Below are 18,165 nucleotides of genomic sequence, written 5' to 3'. Positions count from 1 at the left end.
TGAAACAATGAGATCAAGGTAGGGGAAGCCATTTTTCAACACGTTAGAAGTGCTGCTTTTTACTTGGATGGAGACCGTTCAGCCCTCATGCATGCCGACTTACCGCTGTTACTTCGGTTTTCTGAGAAGATAAAGAGATTAGTGGCCATGAGTTGGCGTTCAAAAGTGTTTGCATCGGTCATTCATTGAGGCGAGCAAGCAAATGAGATCGTTTTATGGAACTCCGGCAGGCCGGGTTAGACACTTATGGGAATTATGGGATGTTTAGAAAGCCACGTACCTCCGATGGTCTCCCCCAGACAGTCGTTGGGAACTTTGTAAGCGCAGCGTTTATGGCAGTTAAACTTGCAGTCTGAAAAGGAGAAATTTCATGCCATTTAGAACAGGGTGGGGCTCGGGAGCCACATGCGGCTCTTTTGATGAGCACATTTGGCGAATAGCTAAGCGAAAACGAGGAAGCCACTCGAGAGAGAGAGCTGAGACGCCAACGCACCAATAGGAGCATCCCGTCACACTGTGGCGCCGACACACTTTTTAATATATTTTTTTTTCATTAGACTCTTCTACATGCATACTCAATGATTAGCAATAGCGTAAGAATGTCGTCAAAACAATTCTGAGACTTTTTCTACTTTAAAAGTGGTAGATGTAAGGCACACAATTTTGTCTATTTTGATTTTAAATTCTGAGTATGGCTCTCAAGTAGAGGTAAGATCTTGAGCCTGAACCCAAACCCGAACCCGAATTTCTGGTCAGGCCTAAAATATCAATCATTACTTCAGATTCCGGTTGGGTCGGGCCGGGCTTCTCTTGCTGACTTTTTTTTTTAAAATAAATAATGTTTATACAAATGTATACTAAAACGATGTGTGGATACTAAACTAAGGAAAAATAAATCATTTGGAATTTTGGATAAAACTGAGAAAGCACTGTAATGTCATTGTGAACGCCGCAAGAAGTTCAGGATAAACTAAAGACGGGAGAACTGAAAAGACGGTAAGAGTGAGTTTTGGAAAAGCTTCAAATTGATTGTTGAATATGCTAGAGCAAAGGTGTCAAAGTGGCGGCCCGGGGGCCAAATCTGGCCTGCCAGATTATTTTGTGCGGCCTGAGAAAGTAAATCATGAGTGCCGACTTTCTGTTTTAGGATCATGAAGATTATAGATGTATATTATATTTCCTGATTTCCCACTTTTTAAAATCAATAATTGCAATTTTAATCCATTTTTTTCTTTCTTTTTAGTTCAAAAAGCATTTTGTAAAATCTAAAAATAAAACTATAAAAATATTTTCTGTTTTGCACTTTAATATTGAACATAATTTAAAAAAAAATTGGTTCCTTTTGGAATGTTTTTTTAAAGTTTTCTCTTACTAAGAAAAAAAAGCTCAAATAAACATTTAGATCTAAAAAAAAACAGACTTTTTATAGGCTTTTTATCCATTTTTATTTATCTATTAATATCTAAATATTATATCTAAAATGGTCCGGCCCACATGAAATGGAGTTGACGTTAATGCAGCCCGCGAACCAACCCGTGTTTGACACCCTTGTGCAAGAGAAACTTTTGTTGGCTTCGCTGAATGTACAGTAATCCTTCGATTATCGCGTTTTTTTAGGAATGGTCTACGGCTCTCTCTGTCAAAAAGGTTGCCGACCCCTGATTTAGGTGATAATGAAACCTTCCCTGGGGGGGGTCGTCATGTAGACTAAACTTAAGCTACCCACCTTTACACTGCAGCCCCTGCCTGAAGATCCCTCGGAGGAGCCTCTTGCAGTACTGGCACACGGTGGGGCGTGTGTACGAGTGGACGGCAAAGGTGTGCGGCACTTTCACCTTGCTCATCAAGATCTTGTCCAGGTGAACCGGTCGTCCCGTGTAGAAGCGCCGGGTCTCGCTCGGCGTCCGGGGCTGCGGGGGGGGTTAGGTAACCCACAAGGGTTCTTGCGTCAATCTTTGCAATTTCTTCATACAGTAATACCTTGACATACGAGGGCCCCGACATACGAGCAATTTGAGTTAGGAGTAAGAACATTATAGGCACTGTCTTTCTGGTCGCAATTGGTTCGTGTAATGTCTCTACGAGCACTGGGCGGAGCGTTGCATTTTTTTCTGTGTTTTTCTTTCCTGTTAGTCAGTGCGAATGGCGGAGCTTGTTCGCTAATATGAGAGGAGTATATACTACTCGTCGTTGGCAAGTGGTCGTACGTTATCCTATTGTGAGGACATTTGTGTGCCTCATTTTGGGAATATTTTGAAGGGAAGACTAAAGCAAACAACCCTCGATAGGTTGCATCTGAAAGTCAGGGTGGAGGCGGGGCCAATAGCGGCAACCCGGGAGAAGAGTGGTATCAAAATTAAAAAAAAAATTACAATTAAGTTTAGTGAAATGTTAGATTAAACTTTTTTTTGAGTGTGTCTGCATCGTCATCCAAATTCATTTAAATTTGTTGATGTTATGTTACGAGCGTGTTGCCGTGCAAGAAGTCTCTCTCTCCCCCCTCCATGAAATCCGTCTAATTTTAGTACTATTAAACACATTTCAGTATTATTAAACCACTAGTTATTTGTGACTTTGTTAATAGATGGCGAATTAGAACAAATAAAAATGTTTTTCCAATCCAATATCCAGTTTTTTTCAGATGGTGGGAACAAATTTATTTGTTTTTAGTTCATTCCTATGGTAAACGTTCATTTGAGTTACGAGTAAATCGACATATGAGCTCAGTCCCGGAACGCATTAAGCTCGTATCTCGAGGCACCACTGTACGTATAAAAGTACACCAACGGGCGGAGAGCCAATACCATTTGCGTGTGCGAGCGGACCAGGCCCGAGTCCTCCGTGCAAGTCGACGCGGTCCCGACGCTGTAGACGGATTCGCTGGTGGAGAGTTGCAGGGATTGGCTGCTGCCCACGGAGGTGGTGGACAAGCGTCGCTTCCTCGCTCTGCAATTGTTGGGGATGCTGAAAGCGCAGCGCTTGTGGTAGTTCAGGCCACAACCTGCAGGGGGTAGCAGGAAAACAGTAAAAATTGAGTGTAACGTCCCCAGAGTGACGGAACGCGAGGACGGAGTGTGATGTCTTCTGCTGGATGATCTCACCGTCACATTTGAGGCCTTGTCGGACCAACCCGAACAACATCTCTCCGCAGTAATCGCAGAAGGCCGGAGCCCGGTAGGAGTGCACGTTCAGGGCGTGGGGGCGAATCTGGAAGTCTTCAGATGTGGCTGCCGCTGAAGGAAAATCAAGGAATTTAAGCATTCAAGTCTTAAGGGTGGGTATGAATCGTGTGGGGTCGATTGGTCGCCGGTCTTTTGGTCGCCGTCTTGTGGTCGATTGGTCGCCGGTCTTTTGGTCCCCGTCTTTTGGTCGCCAGTCTTTTGGTCGCCAGTCTTTTGGTCGCCAGTCTTTTGGTCGCCAGTCTTTTGGTCGCCAGTCTTTTGGTCGCCAGTCTTTTGGTCGCCAGTTTTTTGGTCGCCTGGACCGCGACAACGGGCGACAAAAAGACCGGCGACCAAAAGACCTGGCGACAAAACAAGGTAAAACAACACGGTCTACGCATCAATAAAAGCCAAAAATGGCCATGAGCAGTTTCACTGAGCCGACCGACGTGTGAGTGTAGAAGAGTTTGTATGTACATGCGTTGTCCCTTTAAGAAGCGACGTCAGTTCAGTCAGGGTCTTAACAAGGTGTCCAACAAAACACAATAAAAGTACGGGAAATTTTGAGCTTTTCTTTAGCCTAATAATTAATAGGGCATTAAGTATGACTAAATAGTAATTCGCAGTTTGTTTTTAGGGAAGTTGAGCAACGATTTAAATGGTAATTATCAATAACCTTCCGGGCGACCAAAAGACCGGCGACCAATCGACCGTGTACCGGTATGAATAGGGTTTTTGGTTGGTTTTTTTTTTACCAGAGAGCACCACCTCCACCAGGTCCCCCTCTTGAATGTCAGCAACATTTTTGACCAGCTGCAGGATGTTGTTGGTCGATGGGTCATGCTTGAACAGCAATATCTTATCATAGAGGCCATAGAAACCACACTCAGGGAACTGTAACATACAAAAAAGGGTACGTGTGTCAGTTACAGTAAGAGGGCTTGTGGAAAACTCAAATCACTTGACTTGAAACAAACACTAACAAAAAGTCACATAATCTATAAATCAGAATTAGGGCATAAAAACAAGATTAGACCTTATTATGTGTTAGCTAAAACCAAAATGGAAGTTATGGTTGATGTGCTGTTTGTCTTTTTTATTTCTTTGCAAGAATGAACTATTAATAAAAAAGAAACTATTTAAAAAGCATTATAAAATCTATTTTTGTACGTGTCACCGATAAATGCTATTACAAAAAATTCTCACCTACTGCGGAATATGATTTTTGACAGCTTTGATATCGACAATATATCTTTTTTTCTGTAATACTAAAAACAGTCCCAACAATATCACAAGATTGTTTTTAAGGTAAGAAGAGGAATGTTGTTTTTCCTGTAGGAGTCAAGGTTGACTATATGGTCAAAGTTAGCAGCAACGTACAGGAAGCACAACACTGGTCTCCGCCTTGGATGGACACAATGATACGCATAACTCCTCCACACTAACAAGCACACACACACATAAACATAGAAAAAAAACACACAGTCCTTTGAAAATATCTCCTGTACAGACAGACACATGCTGTCCCAGTGGCCATGTTAGTTTGCAAACATGCGTTCCACAATACCACATCTGACAGACGTACTACAGGCCGGGCCGGCTCGTTCTGGTGCCAAGCTAAACGGAGAGGGCACCACACCCCAGGCCTGGCTACCGTTCTTAACCACACAGACACACACACTGTCACCAAACACAAACACGCAAGCCTTTTGAATCCAGAAGATCATTACAGTAATCCCTCGAATATCGCGGCTTCACGACATTGCGTTTTTTTTTCCAGGGGAATTTTTTTTTGTTAATTTTTTGTAAGTTCATAAAAATTTGAAAATCCACGCTGGAACTCACAAGTGGAAGCCACTCCCCTGTCCTCCACTTGCTACTAGAACTCAGCACTTAAGTAAAAATAAAAAATCAATCAATAAATATTTAATCTTAAGTAAAAAAAATAATTAAAAAATCAATTCATATTTAATCTTAAGTAAAAAAAATAATTAAACAATCAATTAATATTTAATCTTAAGTAAAACAATGTTTTAAAAAAATCAATAAATTTATATATATATATTTTTTTTTCAAATAGGGGTGACCCTACTTTGCGTTTTTTTTTCATTTATCATGGCCATGTCTGGTCTACATTAACCCCGATAATCGAGGGATTACTGTACCTGATTTTTTTTTTTTTTTTTTAAATCAGTAACAAGGGACACTATAGGCCAGGGCAGCTAAAATGTTGATTCTCCACAGAAATGGTTGTAGGAATCAATCCCATGTGGTTTTGTTGATTCCCAATTGAATGAGTACACGAGAATAACAACAAAGTCGACCTTACAAACTTTTGTCGAATAAGGCTGTCTGAGGTTAAGCGCCACACAGGATGAATGAATAACACTGCTGTTTGTTGTTTTGTCCTCTTTTGCAGCTGGAGTGCCCTGACTAGGAAACCCATTCAACAATAAGAGCCCTTGTCCAATCCAATGAAAGGAAAAAAAAATGACAAAAAAAGATCAATCTTGCCATATCATGTACAATCTCGATTATACTGTCCTTTGTGAATCATGTTTCAAGTAGTAAGACAATTTGCTCTTTTACAAGGATAAAAATCACAGTGTGAAATTTATAAAGTAAATTCACACAAATAATCCCTTAAAATATTGTACTTAATCGCCATATCATTGATGGTTTCTGACTCAAAACGAATGCATTACACACAAAAACCAGGATGGCGGTCCCCAAAAAAGTCAAGCGGCAAATTTCGGAACATTCGGCGGTTTGGCAGAATTCAAAATATGCAGCATAATCAGCAGCATGTGTGCCCAGAAAATATCTGCCACGCGTTTCAAGGACTGTTTATCGGCTGAGGTAAAACAGCGCGGACTAAAATATAGCAAGCCGACGGATCTAACATTTGAACGTACCAATAATACTATTAAAAAAGATGATAATTAACATAATCATCTGACAATTCTGTCCTGATTTGGCACTATAGAACTAGGAGCAAACAGTCAAGTATGACTTGGACGACGACATCAGTCTCCAGATGCAGTCTCACGCAAAGGCATTTTCTCGCCACTACTAGGCGCCAAAATCCAGACATAAACATTCGGAATAATGTAAAAAACGACATGCATCAGAACTTGGCAAAGACACAAGTTGAAGTAACGACTAAAAAGTGTCATTAGCATCAGCCACAACCTCGTGAACAGCACAAGCAGGCGTCTGTGTCACTTTAAACTCTGCAAACCACTTTGAAAAGCCTTCACTTTATGAAAACCGCAATCATCATTTGATTCTCAACCCTTTCGTTCGTTTTTGATTAATTTTTAACTTGGCGCTGCGACTAGCTGCTCCTGTCCCCTCCATGACGTCTAAAACATTAGACGGTGCAAAACCACGATGGCGGCAGTCTTGGCTTCTCGTCTGTGGTGAATATTATCGTCGCCTTTGGGATCAGGATTTTGGTTTTCTGATGGCGAGAGTAAATGGAAAAGTAGTTTGGATTGAAATCGTCATGGGGTAAAATGTAGCGATCCCGTATTTTTGCACCCGAATCACTCGATTTTGAGAATGTGACAATAGAGAGTCTCGATCCGATACCGATTTCCGAGGTGTTGTTTGTATTGCTGTAATATCGGACCAGCCATATTGTACATTGTAAATTGAGATGTTAGTGGTCTTGTTGAAAGAGATGGTTGCAGTCTACGGTAGGGGTGTCAGACTCGGGTTGGTTCGCGGGCCGCTTTAACGTCAACTTGATGACTTCACGTGGGCCGGACCATTTTAGATATAATATTTAGATTTTTTTTAAATAAATGGATTAAAAGAACTGGATTAAAATCCCTGAATATTCAGTTTTTTATAGATCTAAAACAATGTTTATTTTAGCTTTTTTTAAACTATATTTTTAGATTTAACAAAATGATTTTTGAACTGAAAACACAGAAAAAAATGATTAAAAAATGACAATTATTGATTTAAAAGGGGGAAAATCAGGAACTTTAATTAACATCTATACTCTTTATTTTAATTTGATCCTAAAATAGAAAGTCGGCACTCATGATTTACTTTCCCGGGCCGCACAAAATGATGCGGCGGGCCAGATTTGGCCCCCGGGCCGCCACTTTGACACAAGTGGTCTACAGACATAAAACAAGCTGTATAATCCTGGCATGTACAATATACAGTGTCATGTAGAGCGCTTGGTCGTGTCTCCCGTTTGGATTTGGGTTACCAAAGGATCGGGTTGCTTCACAATACCCGCAGTTCTTCGGCCATTATGGCTGAAATGAATTATGAACAAGGCTTTCTTTAACTCACGTTTCCTAATCAACGTTGCCTACCTTTTCTTTCAATCCTAACCAGCAAGCAATCCCCAATCTTTTCTTTTTTTTTTTGGAACACCCGTCTGTCTAGCTGTGCATAATCATGCAATGAAAAGTAATAAGGGCAGGAAACTTAAGAGTGGAAAAAGATGTTGACAAAGAGCGTAGGAGCCTTTATGCTAAGTTAGCCGGTCCTGTAACCTAATGTTACATTAAATCCGCCCTGTGATGCTATCGCTGATAACAACTTGCTTAACCCACTTTCTCCTAATTGGACTTGGAGTATTCTTACAGGGAACAGAAAGAAACTATTGTAGAATACATGTATTAAAACTTTGAGTTCTGAAACAGTGCGAACTAACTCAAAAAAACAACAACTAAATAACCTATATAGTCAAGGCTAATACTGATGTCTATGTGAACTAAGGTCGTCACATAGACCGCGCTAGATGTACGTTTTTTTTTGCAGCTTACCTATTATTCAATGACATTTAAAAACAATAGGCGAACTTATTGTTATGATTCGTCACGATCAAAACGTCAGTGGTCAGGAATAAAATAACGACTCGGCACGGTGTATACTAATAAGGAAGTGAAGTGCTTCTGCTTTTCATACTTCCCATCGCTTCGTCAGTCAAGCCCCACAATGCAAAGCCACCGATTGTTGCAGTTGCACGGCATACCAACCACCGCTAAGTCAAGACCATCACATCGTTTTAGGATCTGGTTTTCAAATCATGCGGGTTACAGAATATTTCCTACTTGCCCGTGACCCCAAACGTAACTCGACCCCGGTTATACGACCTTGATTGAATCGATATCTCCGGAATTAGATATTAAAATGTTTTTCGAGTTTGATTTAAAGAGCAACTTCCAATTCCGTTAGAATAAATGATCTGAAAATGGCCTAAAACCTTCTTCCCCAAGCAGTCCAATCCAAAAAAACGACACTTCAGCTATTTTACGGATGAAATCCTCCTTATTATTGGATTTTCAAACAAGATCCACTTAGCATGGACCATAGAACTAAAATACAAAATAAGGAGTTACTTTTGTATAATCACTTTAACGTGCCTGTGTTGCTAAAGTCGAACACAATACAGTACAGTAGCATTGCCTTGAGACACCTGTTACATTGTGGGAAGTGTCTGTGGTTCGCACACACACAAAACGGATACTAGACTCTTTGATGCATGCACATCTTTCCTTTTCTTTTGCAGTAGAGCAGCTTTACATAGCGGGCTAACTCGTTTTCTACCCAACATGCCACGGCCTTCTTTTGAGAGCCTCAAACTATCGCGTTCCGTGGCTACATAATACCAAACTCCCATGACTTTCCCATCTGTAATCCCCAAAAGAAGCTGATTTCTACATCTAACGTTAAAGATGAGGGGGAAAATTATGCAAGGGCAATTCAGATCTTCATCTGTATTTGGGCATTGATCGCAATCTTGCGGAATCTGTTGGCCAAAACACGACCAGACAAACTTCCTGGCCCTACATGGTGCTACACGAAGACGTGTTTCGGGAGCCGTGGTGACAACAGCCCGGTCATTTTATTGGGAAGAGGAGAACGAATCCAAGACAGACCTTCCACTGACACGTATTGTTTGAATAGCCACGTGTTCCTATGGAAGCAAATGAATCTGTTCGCAGTTCCAGTGTTTGCGTTCAAACGGAGTCAGGATTACTACCGCCAACTGTCAGGTTAAACCTCCCGTCGGTAGCCAAAAAGCCCCACCCCTCTGTAATAAGAAGTTTCCTTAGCAACGTGTACGTGAAGACGTCAAAGACCTGCCCTCGTTAGATCTTCACGGCAACCTGGCGAGAGGCAGGAATGTTTTTTTACGTTTTTTCCCCCCCCCTTTGCAGGCGTGGACCAGATCCAGCGCGCTATTTATAAAGCCAATGAGGTCACGGGATGACGATGATATGAAACAGACGACGTAAATGCTCGGCGTTCCGCTAATGGCGTTCTTCCCACTGTCCTGGTTTGAGAGTATTTACAGTGGATTATGGCGGAGTTAAGAACACAAAGTGAACGCACGATTTGTTGTTTATTTAAAACAAAGTCGCAGATGCGAGTGACGTCGGCAGCGTTAACAGATCGTGACGTCGGGCCCGTGCCGGGCATAAAAAGGAATGAGGCCAGACAAACATTTGTAAAGTATGTGCGTAAAGAGTCAAGCCAGGACGACAATGTCATAAAATCAGATCAGTCAATCATTTATTGGATAAATATAGACACGTGTTGGATCTCATTTGCGCTATGACGGGGCCAAGTTAGATCAAATGAATGTTAAAAAAAGGGAAAAATACGGAAGAAAATGGGAACACTCAAACCAAGAGCAGTCAATCCTGTGTGCGATCGATTGGTCGCCGGTCTTTTGGTCGCCCGTTGTCGCGGTCTTCCATTTAAAACTACTTTTCTCCATAAACAAAGATGGCATTGTCGTCAACTCATTAGTCTCTAAACGCGGCATCGGGAACATTTCAACGATGGAAAACTCCACGTTTAATCAAGCATTTTGTGATGATAGAAAGTTAAAAAAAATGTAGGATTTTGTCTGTAAATGCATTTGATTACTTGGACTTAGCAGATTCCAGCGAACAAACCAAGAAAGGGTTGTCAGAGATTCACAAGCTACATTTGCACATTCCCTAATCAACACAAAAGCTGAAACTCAAACGCCAAGTTACACGCTGAGGACAACAATAGACGCATAGTTAAACGGTGAGTCATCCCATCGCCTTTCATGCACACTCTCACAATCTCCTTTGCCAAAACGGCTGTCTGTTTCTTTTGGGGTTTTGGGGTCCGAAAGGGACGAACCCCTATATGTAGAGCTGGGCGATAAAACGTTAACGATAATTATTGTGAAATATTTTTTGTCAACAATAATAATAAAAACGTTTAATCAAAAACAATCGATAATTTTAACCTGCAATTACAACACCCGACCATGCCAGAGAAGGGGGCGCTGTTGTGACATGAATGCTACTTCCAGAAACGCTCAGGAGAAGAAGAGGATGATAAGGAAGTGTTTTTAGCTTGGTTAGCAATAAAGGCTAACACGGAGCATGAACGCAAAAGGCCAAAAACTGCCAAATTGAGCGATTATGAGATGCAGGACAACACAGAGCCAATCCACTAAAGGGAATTCTTTCAGACGTTTTCGTTTTTTTATTTGTTCTGAAAATGTTGCAAAAATTGGGTTAAATTCATCCAACTTTTTTTTATTTTATTGTAAATGAGGTAAATTTACAGTTTGTTTTTGTGAGGCTTATAATAGTCTGCTTTTTTTAACCGCGATAACAATTTTTGTCATATCACCCAGCTCTCTCTATATGACAAAAAATATTTATATTGGTCATCATCGCTTTAATAAGGAACAAAAAAACTGTAAAAAGATAAACTCAAAGATAGATAATTTTCTTGATTTATTTTGATTTAAATTAATATCTGAATTAGGATAGTAAAATTTTCCTTGCTGAGAGTAGCAAATAATTAGGTTTTTTTGTATGGCAAGAGAACTTAGTGCAATTAAGTTACGTAAGAAACACGAGAGAAAGGAAAAAACGATTTGGGCAGGGTGCATAATTAGTTAGCAATCATTGAATTCAAAAGTTTTACGTCACCCCTGCCTAAGTCGTCTTTGTTAGGCACACTGGGAAAAGCCAAAACAAATCCCACAACAAACTCCACCCCAGAATAAAATAACAAATGTGGCATCAAGCAGAAAAAAAAACAATAATCATGTCATCTGAACTCGACAATTTCAACCCATGAAAAGCTACAGTCTGCAGTCATTTGCGTTCACTTTGAATAATCAAAATGTGGCCGTGCTTGCCAAGCCACACCGCAACCAAAGTAACAACGGTCGGCATGCCGTTGTTTCGCTAACGTGCAAATGAACAAGCACGTGCACTGCACCGAATGGGGTGCCGTGCTTCAACTGTCTTATCCTTAGCAACATCGCTACGGCGCATGTTGTTCATATCTGCGTCTTATTCGTACGTTCTACCAGCCCAGGGCAGTTACAGTTTAAAGGAAAAGCGCCAGACACGCCTTTAGCTAAGGTTAGCGATAGGAATCCAAGTAAAACCTGCTTGTTACCCGAAGAAGCAACACAATAGAATGCGTGTCAAACTTTTTCTACACACCTGGACAAAGTACCACAATGCATAGAAGAAACGGGACAAAGGATGTTTCTATTCATTCATTAATTTTCTCAACTGCTAATCCTCACAAGGGTCATGGGGGCTGTGGGCTGGAGGCGGGGGACACCCTGAATTGGTGGCCAGCCAATCACAGGGCACAAAGGGGAAAAAGGAAAACCAATCATAGCTAGGTTTAGGCCAAGGGTGTTCGCGGGCCACGTTAACGTCAACTCGATTTCATGTGGGCCGGACCATTTTAGATATAATATTTTGATTTTTTTAAATAAACGGATTAAAAGAACTGGATTAAAATCACTGAATATTCAGTTTTTTATAGATCTAAAACAATCTTTATTTTAGCTATTTTTTTAATATATTTTTAGATTTTACAAAATGATTTTTGAACTAAAAACAGAAAAAATGGATTAAAAAATGACAATTATTGATTTAAAAGGGGGAAATCAAGAAATTTAATATACATCTATACTTTATTTTAATTTGATCCTAAAATAGAAAGTCGGCACTCATGATTTACTTTCCCGGGCCACACAAAATGATGCGGCGGGCCAGATTTGGCCCCCGGGCCGCCACTTTGACACGTGGTTTAGGCAATTCAGAGTGTTCGACTACCTAGCTTAGCATTCACGATTTTGGAATGTGGGAGAAAAGCGGAGCACCGCGAGAAAACCCAGGGAGAACATGCAAACTCCACACAGTAACGAGTCACCTGGGATCGAACCAACAACCCAAGAACTGCGAGCCCGACACACTAGCCCACTCACCCTCTCAAAACGTACAGATTGATATACGGATCAGCACAGTTTTAGCTTATTGACGTCCATATAGTCTGTTATCTCTTACGTGCTTTTTGCTTTGTTGTTCTGTGGCCTTTGACTGCACTGTCTAACTTATAAGTATGCCTTTTCTTGCTACTGTCACAATGACATTTCCCGAATACGGGATGAATAAAGTTATCCAATCCAATCCAATATCTGTCAAAGTTGAGGGAGTCTAGAGTTGAAAGAGGATGCTTAGCTTGGGAGGAAGGTGACTCGGCAGAAAGATAAGGGAAGAACTAGAGGAAGTTTGGGATCTAATGAGGAGGAAGAGTGGGGGAGTGACAAGCATTTCCCCTCAAAAAGTACATTCTGCAAAAGAGACTGTTATGGGACTTTGTTTTGAGCAAAAAGAAACGTCGGGCTTGGGAAAATGGGGCGTGTTTTGGTCGAGAGGGACGCTGGCGTCCAACGCAAAGCGTGACTAAATACAGTGGTACCTCAACCTACGATCAGCTCGTGGTACGACGAAAATTTTGATCGAATAATTCGCCCGCGATACGATCAAAATTTCGAGATGCGACCAAGCCAGGTGGCCATGACATGAGAGGCTGTTTATCACTGTAGCGCACTGTCTTTTTTTGTCGCCTCTCTTTCGTCTAAATAGATATCTACGAGCACTGAACGATTTATTCAGACGAGTTCCGACCAGGAAAGGCACAACGCGCATGCGCGGGGAAAAAGAGGGCTTTCTGGGTAATGAAGTATACTCGTGCACACAACACCGCCCAATTTTACTTCTATTAAACACATTTTATTACTATTAAACCACTAGTTATGTGTTACTTTGTTAATAGATGGCGAATTAGAAGAAATTAAACATTTTTTCCAATCCAATATCCTGTTTTTGGTGTTTTTTCAGAGGGTTTGAAAGAATTAACCCCCTCTGTCCGTCTCTCTTCCCCCTTCGAAATGCATCTAATTTTACATCTATTAAACACATTTTATTACTATTAAACCACTAGTTATGTGTTACTTTGTTAATAGATGGCGAATTAGAAGAAATTAAACATTTTTTCCGATCCAATATCCTGTTTTTGGTGTTTTTTTCAGAGGGTTGGAACGAATTCATTTGTTTTTAGTTCATTTCAATGGGAAACGTCCGCTCGAGTAACAAAAAGCTCGACATACGATCTCAGTCCCGGAACGGATTAAGATCGTATGTCGAGGTACCACTGTAAAAATAACGTTGGGATAACAAGCTAGAGTCAATGTTCGAATGCTGACGTGAAAGTGGCCATTGAGTGTGTTTGGAAAGTTTGGCAAGACGGGAAGTGAATGGAAAAACGTGCCAATGGAATCGAGAGCCTGTGAATAAACAGAGGCGGTGACTCACCCTTTCTGGGATGGGAGAGACGGCCGTGGGCGAAGCTGGGGTTGAGCTACGCGCCACACTAGTCCTCTCAAAACACGCCAATGTAGGCATTCATGCATGTATGCATGTAGTACTGGGCTTGGGACAAGTCGCCTATTGTCCCGAGTCTTTTGCCTAAATCCTCCTTGACTAGCAGGGTTGCACTTTTTTGTATTTAGGGGATTTCAACATTGCTGGCCGAGTGTGGGTGTGCGTGCGGCTCATGTGGTAAGACTTGTAAATAAACAGCCGGAGGGTCTTTTTCAACGTCATCTTTTTTTTTGCGCCACGCTCAGCAATACGCGTATTTGTTGGGGATTAGTACTGTTCAGACATGAGCTACATTCAGTTTGAGAACGTTTATTTATTTTTGCATTTGGTACGAAGCGAGTAGCGATCTAGATTAGATGCCTGGCAATTCATAAGGTTTTAGTTTAACTTAATGGGGACAAGCGACAACTAAGATAGAAAAAGTTAAAGGGATATTTATTTCTGGTGGAAAGTTTTGGAAGAAAATAAGGTCATTTAGTGGCACTTTGAATTTTTACATTATGGTGATGTGCTTGGGCTAAATGTATATTTAATCAGAGGATTAAAAGAAGACTCAGAATTATTTAATTTTTTTCAATTTGGTCTAATATTTGAATGTTTTTTTAATTTTTTTTAAAAGACAAAAAAATAAATAGTTTCAAAATAAAAAATATATTATATATTTTTTTTAATTATTTATTTTGAAACTTTATTTTTTGTGTTCTTTTTTGGAAAGGATACAAAAAAATAAATAGTTTCAAAATAAAATAAATAATATATTATATATTTTTTCTTATTATTTATTTTGAAACTATTTATTTTTTGTGTTCTTTTTCGGAAAGAACACAAAAATAATAGTTTAAAAATAAAAAATATATTATATATGTATTTTTTATTTTGAAACTATTTATTTTTTTGTGTTCTTTTTTTGGTTGTGTTTTGAATTAGGGGAAAAGGTTTGAAGTTGGAGATGGTTGAGTTTAGGATTATTTTATCATAAGGATTAGAATTATGTTACTTTTTTTTGCCAATTTTTTTTTAAAGTTAAAAAATAAAGTACAACATTATTTGACAAATGCTTCATAAACGGTCCAAATTATGACATGACACAGACATGAAGATGAATGAATGATAGTGACAATGTCATTTAGTGTCATGCAGAAAAGTGTCACTGGTTGTCATTGTCATGACAACGTGTGTCATGACAGCTCGACATGAATCATGTCATTTCTGATGTTAACATTGGATCTGTCATGACAATTTAACATGATGTATTTACCCCCTTTCAGGTAAAATGAATTAAAGTGCTGTCAATGGCAGCCACCGATTTAAAATGGACACTTTTCTAGTGGAAAAAAATTCATTTTTAAAAAAAAGTGACACCTCTTTAAAACAACACATGGATTCTTGGCGGGATAATTTATCGACAATTATAAAAGCTCTCACTTCATTAATCATTTTGGCGCCCCGGTTGGCAGACACAAAGACCCCCCCCAAATAAAACCGTAACTCCAACAAAAATAAGTTTGCCGCCGCTGTTTTGTAAGGACAAAAAATTCCCATTAAAGTGGCAAAACACTTGTCGCATCCATAAAAGCACTTCTATTGTTGAACGGTGGAAAGTGGCAGAACAAAAGCTCTTTGAGTTCTCTTTGATGCTAATCGCTCAATGACAGCCAAATTTTTCCGTTTCACAGACTCTGACGCGACAACTCCCTCTTGAACAACGACAAACAGGAACAAATATTGCCTTTTTTTCCAGACCGCTTATCCTCACAAGGGTTGTGGGGGGTGCTGGAGCATACTATGGGCAAGGGGACACCCTGAATGGGTGGCTGACCAATCACAAGTCACAACAAGGCAAACAATCAATCACAGTTAGGGGCAATTTAGATTGATCAACCAGCCTACCATGCATATTTTTGGGAGGAAACGGGAGCACCCGGACAAAACCCACGCAAGCCACATGAAAACTCAAGTGTAATCCCACCTGGGATCGAACGCTTGCCTCAAAACCGTGAGGCCGACGCACTGACCACTCTTCCACCAGGCATTATATAGTGATTCATTCAACTAATTAAATAATATGATGAGTAATTCCTTTAGCACAATATAATACAAAATAAAACAGTATTTACATTTTTAAAAAACCTGGAAAATAGTTAAACAGCTGGTTTATAATTTATATAATTCAGAATATGAGCGTGTCGGCCTCGCAGTTCTGTGGCCGAGGGTTCGATCCTCACTGTGGGGTTTGTATATTCTCCATTAGCTGGCGTGGGTTTTGTCTGGGTACTCCGGTTTACACCCACATCCCCCCCAAAAACATGCATGCTACGCTAGGTGGTTGAACAATGTAAATTGCCATTTCACGTGGGCCGGACCATTTTAGATATAATATTTAGATTTTTTTAAATAAATGAATTAAAAGAACTGAATTAAAAGACCTGAATATTCATTTTTTTAATAGATCTAAAACAATGTTTATTTTAGCTTTTTTTTTTAAATATATTTTTTAGATGTTAAAAAATGATTTTTGAACTAAAAACAGAAAAAATGGATTAAAAAGATGACAATTATTGATTTAAAATGAAATCAGGAAATTTAATATACATCCATACTCTTCATTTTAATTTGATCCTAAAACAGAAAGTCGGCACCCACGATTTACTTTCCCGGGCCCCACAAAATGATGCGGCGGGCCAGATTTGGCCCCCGGGCCGCCACTTTGACACATGTGGCCTAACCCTAGCTATGATTAGTTGTCCTGGGATTAGATGGCCACCCATTCAGGGTGCCCGTAGTTACTAATTGGGATAGGCTCCAGCACCCCCGGCGAACCTCGAGAGGATAAGCGATTCCAAAAACGAAACGTATGACTTTATTTGTATATAGAGGTGCATCCTACCTTGGTGTCAACAATTGAGCAGGCGATTTGTTTGACGTAGGCCAAGTCTGCACTGTGTAACATCAGCACCGACTCTCTCGTCAGGCCGATCTGGATGCTGAAGGACACCCCTGGAGGAGCCGGGGTCACCAGGGAAGGAACACTGGAAGCACCCCCCGAAGAACCCGGTCCATGGTTCGCGTCCATGACGTGGAAGCCACCCTGGGGAGCCACGGATGCCACGGGAAACGGGCTCACCGCGGCCGAACCGTGCAGAGCGGAAGCCCCCGGAGGAAAGAACATCTGGCCTGGGGGTCCCGAGGGCATGCAGGGGCTGGCCATCTTCAAGAAGCGAGCGCTCGAGCCCCAAAAATCACGAACTCATCCACGCAGGAACGTGTAGCATATCTTTTTCCAGGGAGAATAAAGCCAACGATAAGTCTCTCCAGGAAGTGTTAACTACCTTCTCGGTGTCTTCCTCTTCTTCTTCTCTTACAAATTCCTCCAACTTTTTCTTCTAATGGAACTTTTTTTTCCTCCTTGTGCTCCACCGGGGAGAAAGTCCACGCGCTCCCGAACGCTAAAGCAAACCAAGACGGAAGGAAGAACAAAACAGGTGAACAAGTTTGATCGGCGTTTAACTAAAAAAATGGCTTTCCTTCGATTAAAATCAAGCCGATCGACACACGGTGCTCGTTTTACGAGTCCTTTTCAGCGTCGCTTTTTTTTAAAGAGGAAAAAGAAAGAGAGAGCAGAGTGACGGCTCCTCCCTCGCCTGCAAACAGGAAGTGAAATGACGGACATGCTAGCCAGCCAATAGGCTTTCGTTGGAGGTTGGTCTACTAACTCTACTTTTGACTCATAGCCCCGCCTCCTCTTCCCTTTCCTTCCTGGTTAATTTGGCCTTCCTGCACAAGTCTTTGATAGTCTAGCAGGGGAAACTCCACGCCGAAAAACACACACCCAGCTGCCTTATTTTCTTGATGGCTCTCCGTGGAAATGCATTTCCTGCCTTGTCAAAGTGCGTCCCTTTTATTTTTTTGGCAAACTTGTACCAGCACTTTCTCAAGACACACCTATTAGTAAGCACCAAATTGCAAGACCACAACACACCTAGTCGACATTGTATTAAGGTCCATTGTATACGTGTTTTAAGGAGGCCTTTATAATTACATAATTACATAATTAATTTACCAAAACAAAATTCCAAAATGGCGTAAACTACTTCATCGTTAAACACTGGCAACATAATTGATTTGGATGGATCAATAAGAAAAATAGACTGTTTTTGGTCATTTAAAGACAAAAAAAAATAAGCGACTGTTTTTGGTGATTTAAAGACAAAAAAAATAAGTGACTGTTTTTGGTGATTTAAAGACAAAAAAATAAGCGACTGTTTTTGGTCATTTAAAAAAAA

At 40.6% G+C, this 18,165-nt stretch overlaps 1 protein-coding gene across 1 annotated transcript in view; it reads right to left on the bottom strand.

Moving 5' to 3' along the window:
- The window catches only part of prkd2 (protein kinase D2), a 27,430-nt gene extending 9,563 nt beyond the window's left edge, over window positions 1-17,867 (bottom strand). The window contains exons 1-7 of the mRNA XM_077611234.1: window positions 16,770-17,867; window positions 3,917-4,055; window positions 3,102-3,233; window positions 2,805-3,001; window positions 1,727-1,910; window positions 281-352; window positions 104-121 (exon numbers count right to left, since the gene is read on the bottom strand). Coding sequence (XP_077467360.1) covers window positions 104-121; window positions 281-352; window positions 1,727-1,910; window positions 2,805-3,001; window positions 3,102-3,233; window positions 3,917-4,055; window positions 16,770-17,090 — 1,063 coding nt within the window. The 5' untranslated portion in view covers window positions 17,091-17,867. The remainder of the gene's footprint in view (window positions 1-103; window positions 122-280; window positions 353-1,726; window positions 1,911-2,804; window positions 3,002-3,101; window positions 3,234-3,916; window positions 4,056-16,769) is intronic.
- Window positions 17,868-18,165: the final 298 nt, after the last annotated feature.

This window comes from Stigmatopora argus, chromosome 10 (genome assembly GCF_051989625.1).
Source record: "Stigmatopora argus isolate UIUO_Sarg chromosome 10, RoL_Sarg_1.0, whole genome shotgun sequence".
In the NCBI taxonomy this organism is placed as follows: Eukaryota; Metazoa; Chordata; class Actinopteri; order Syngnathiformes; family Syngnathidae; genus Stigmatopora; species Stigmatopora argus.
Note: the sequence above shows the minus strand (reverse complement) of the source record. Positions and strands in the feature narration are given on the sequence as shown.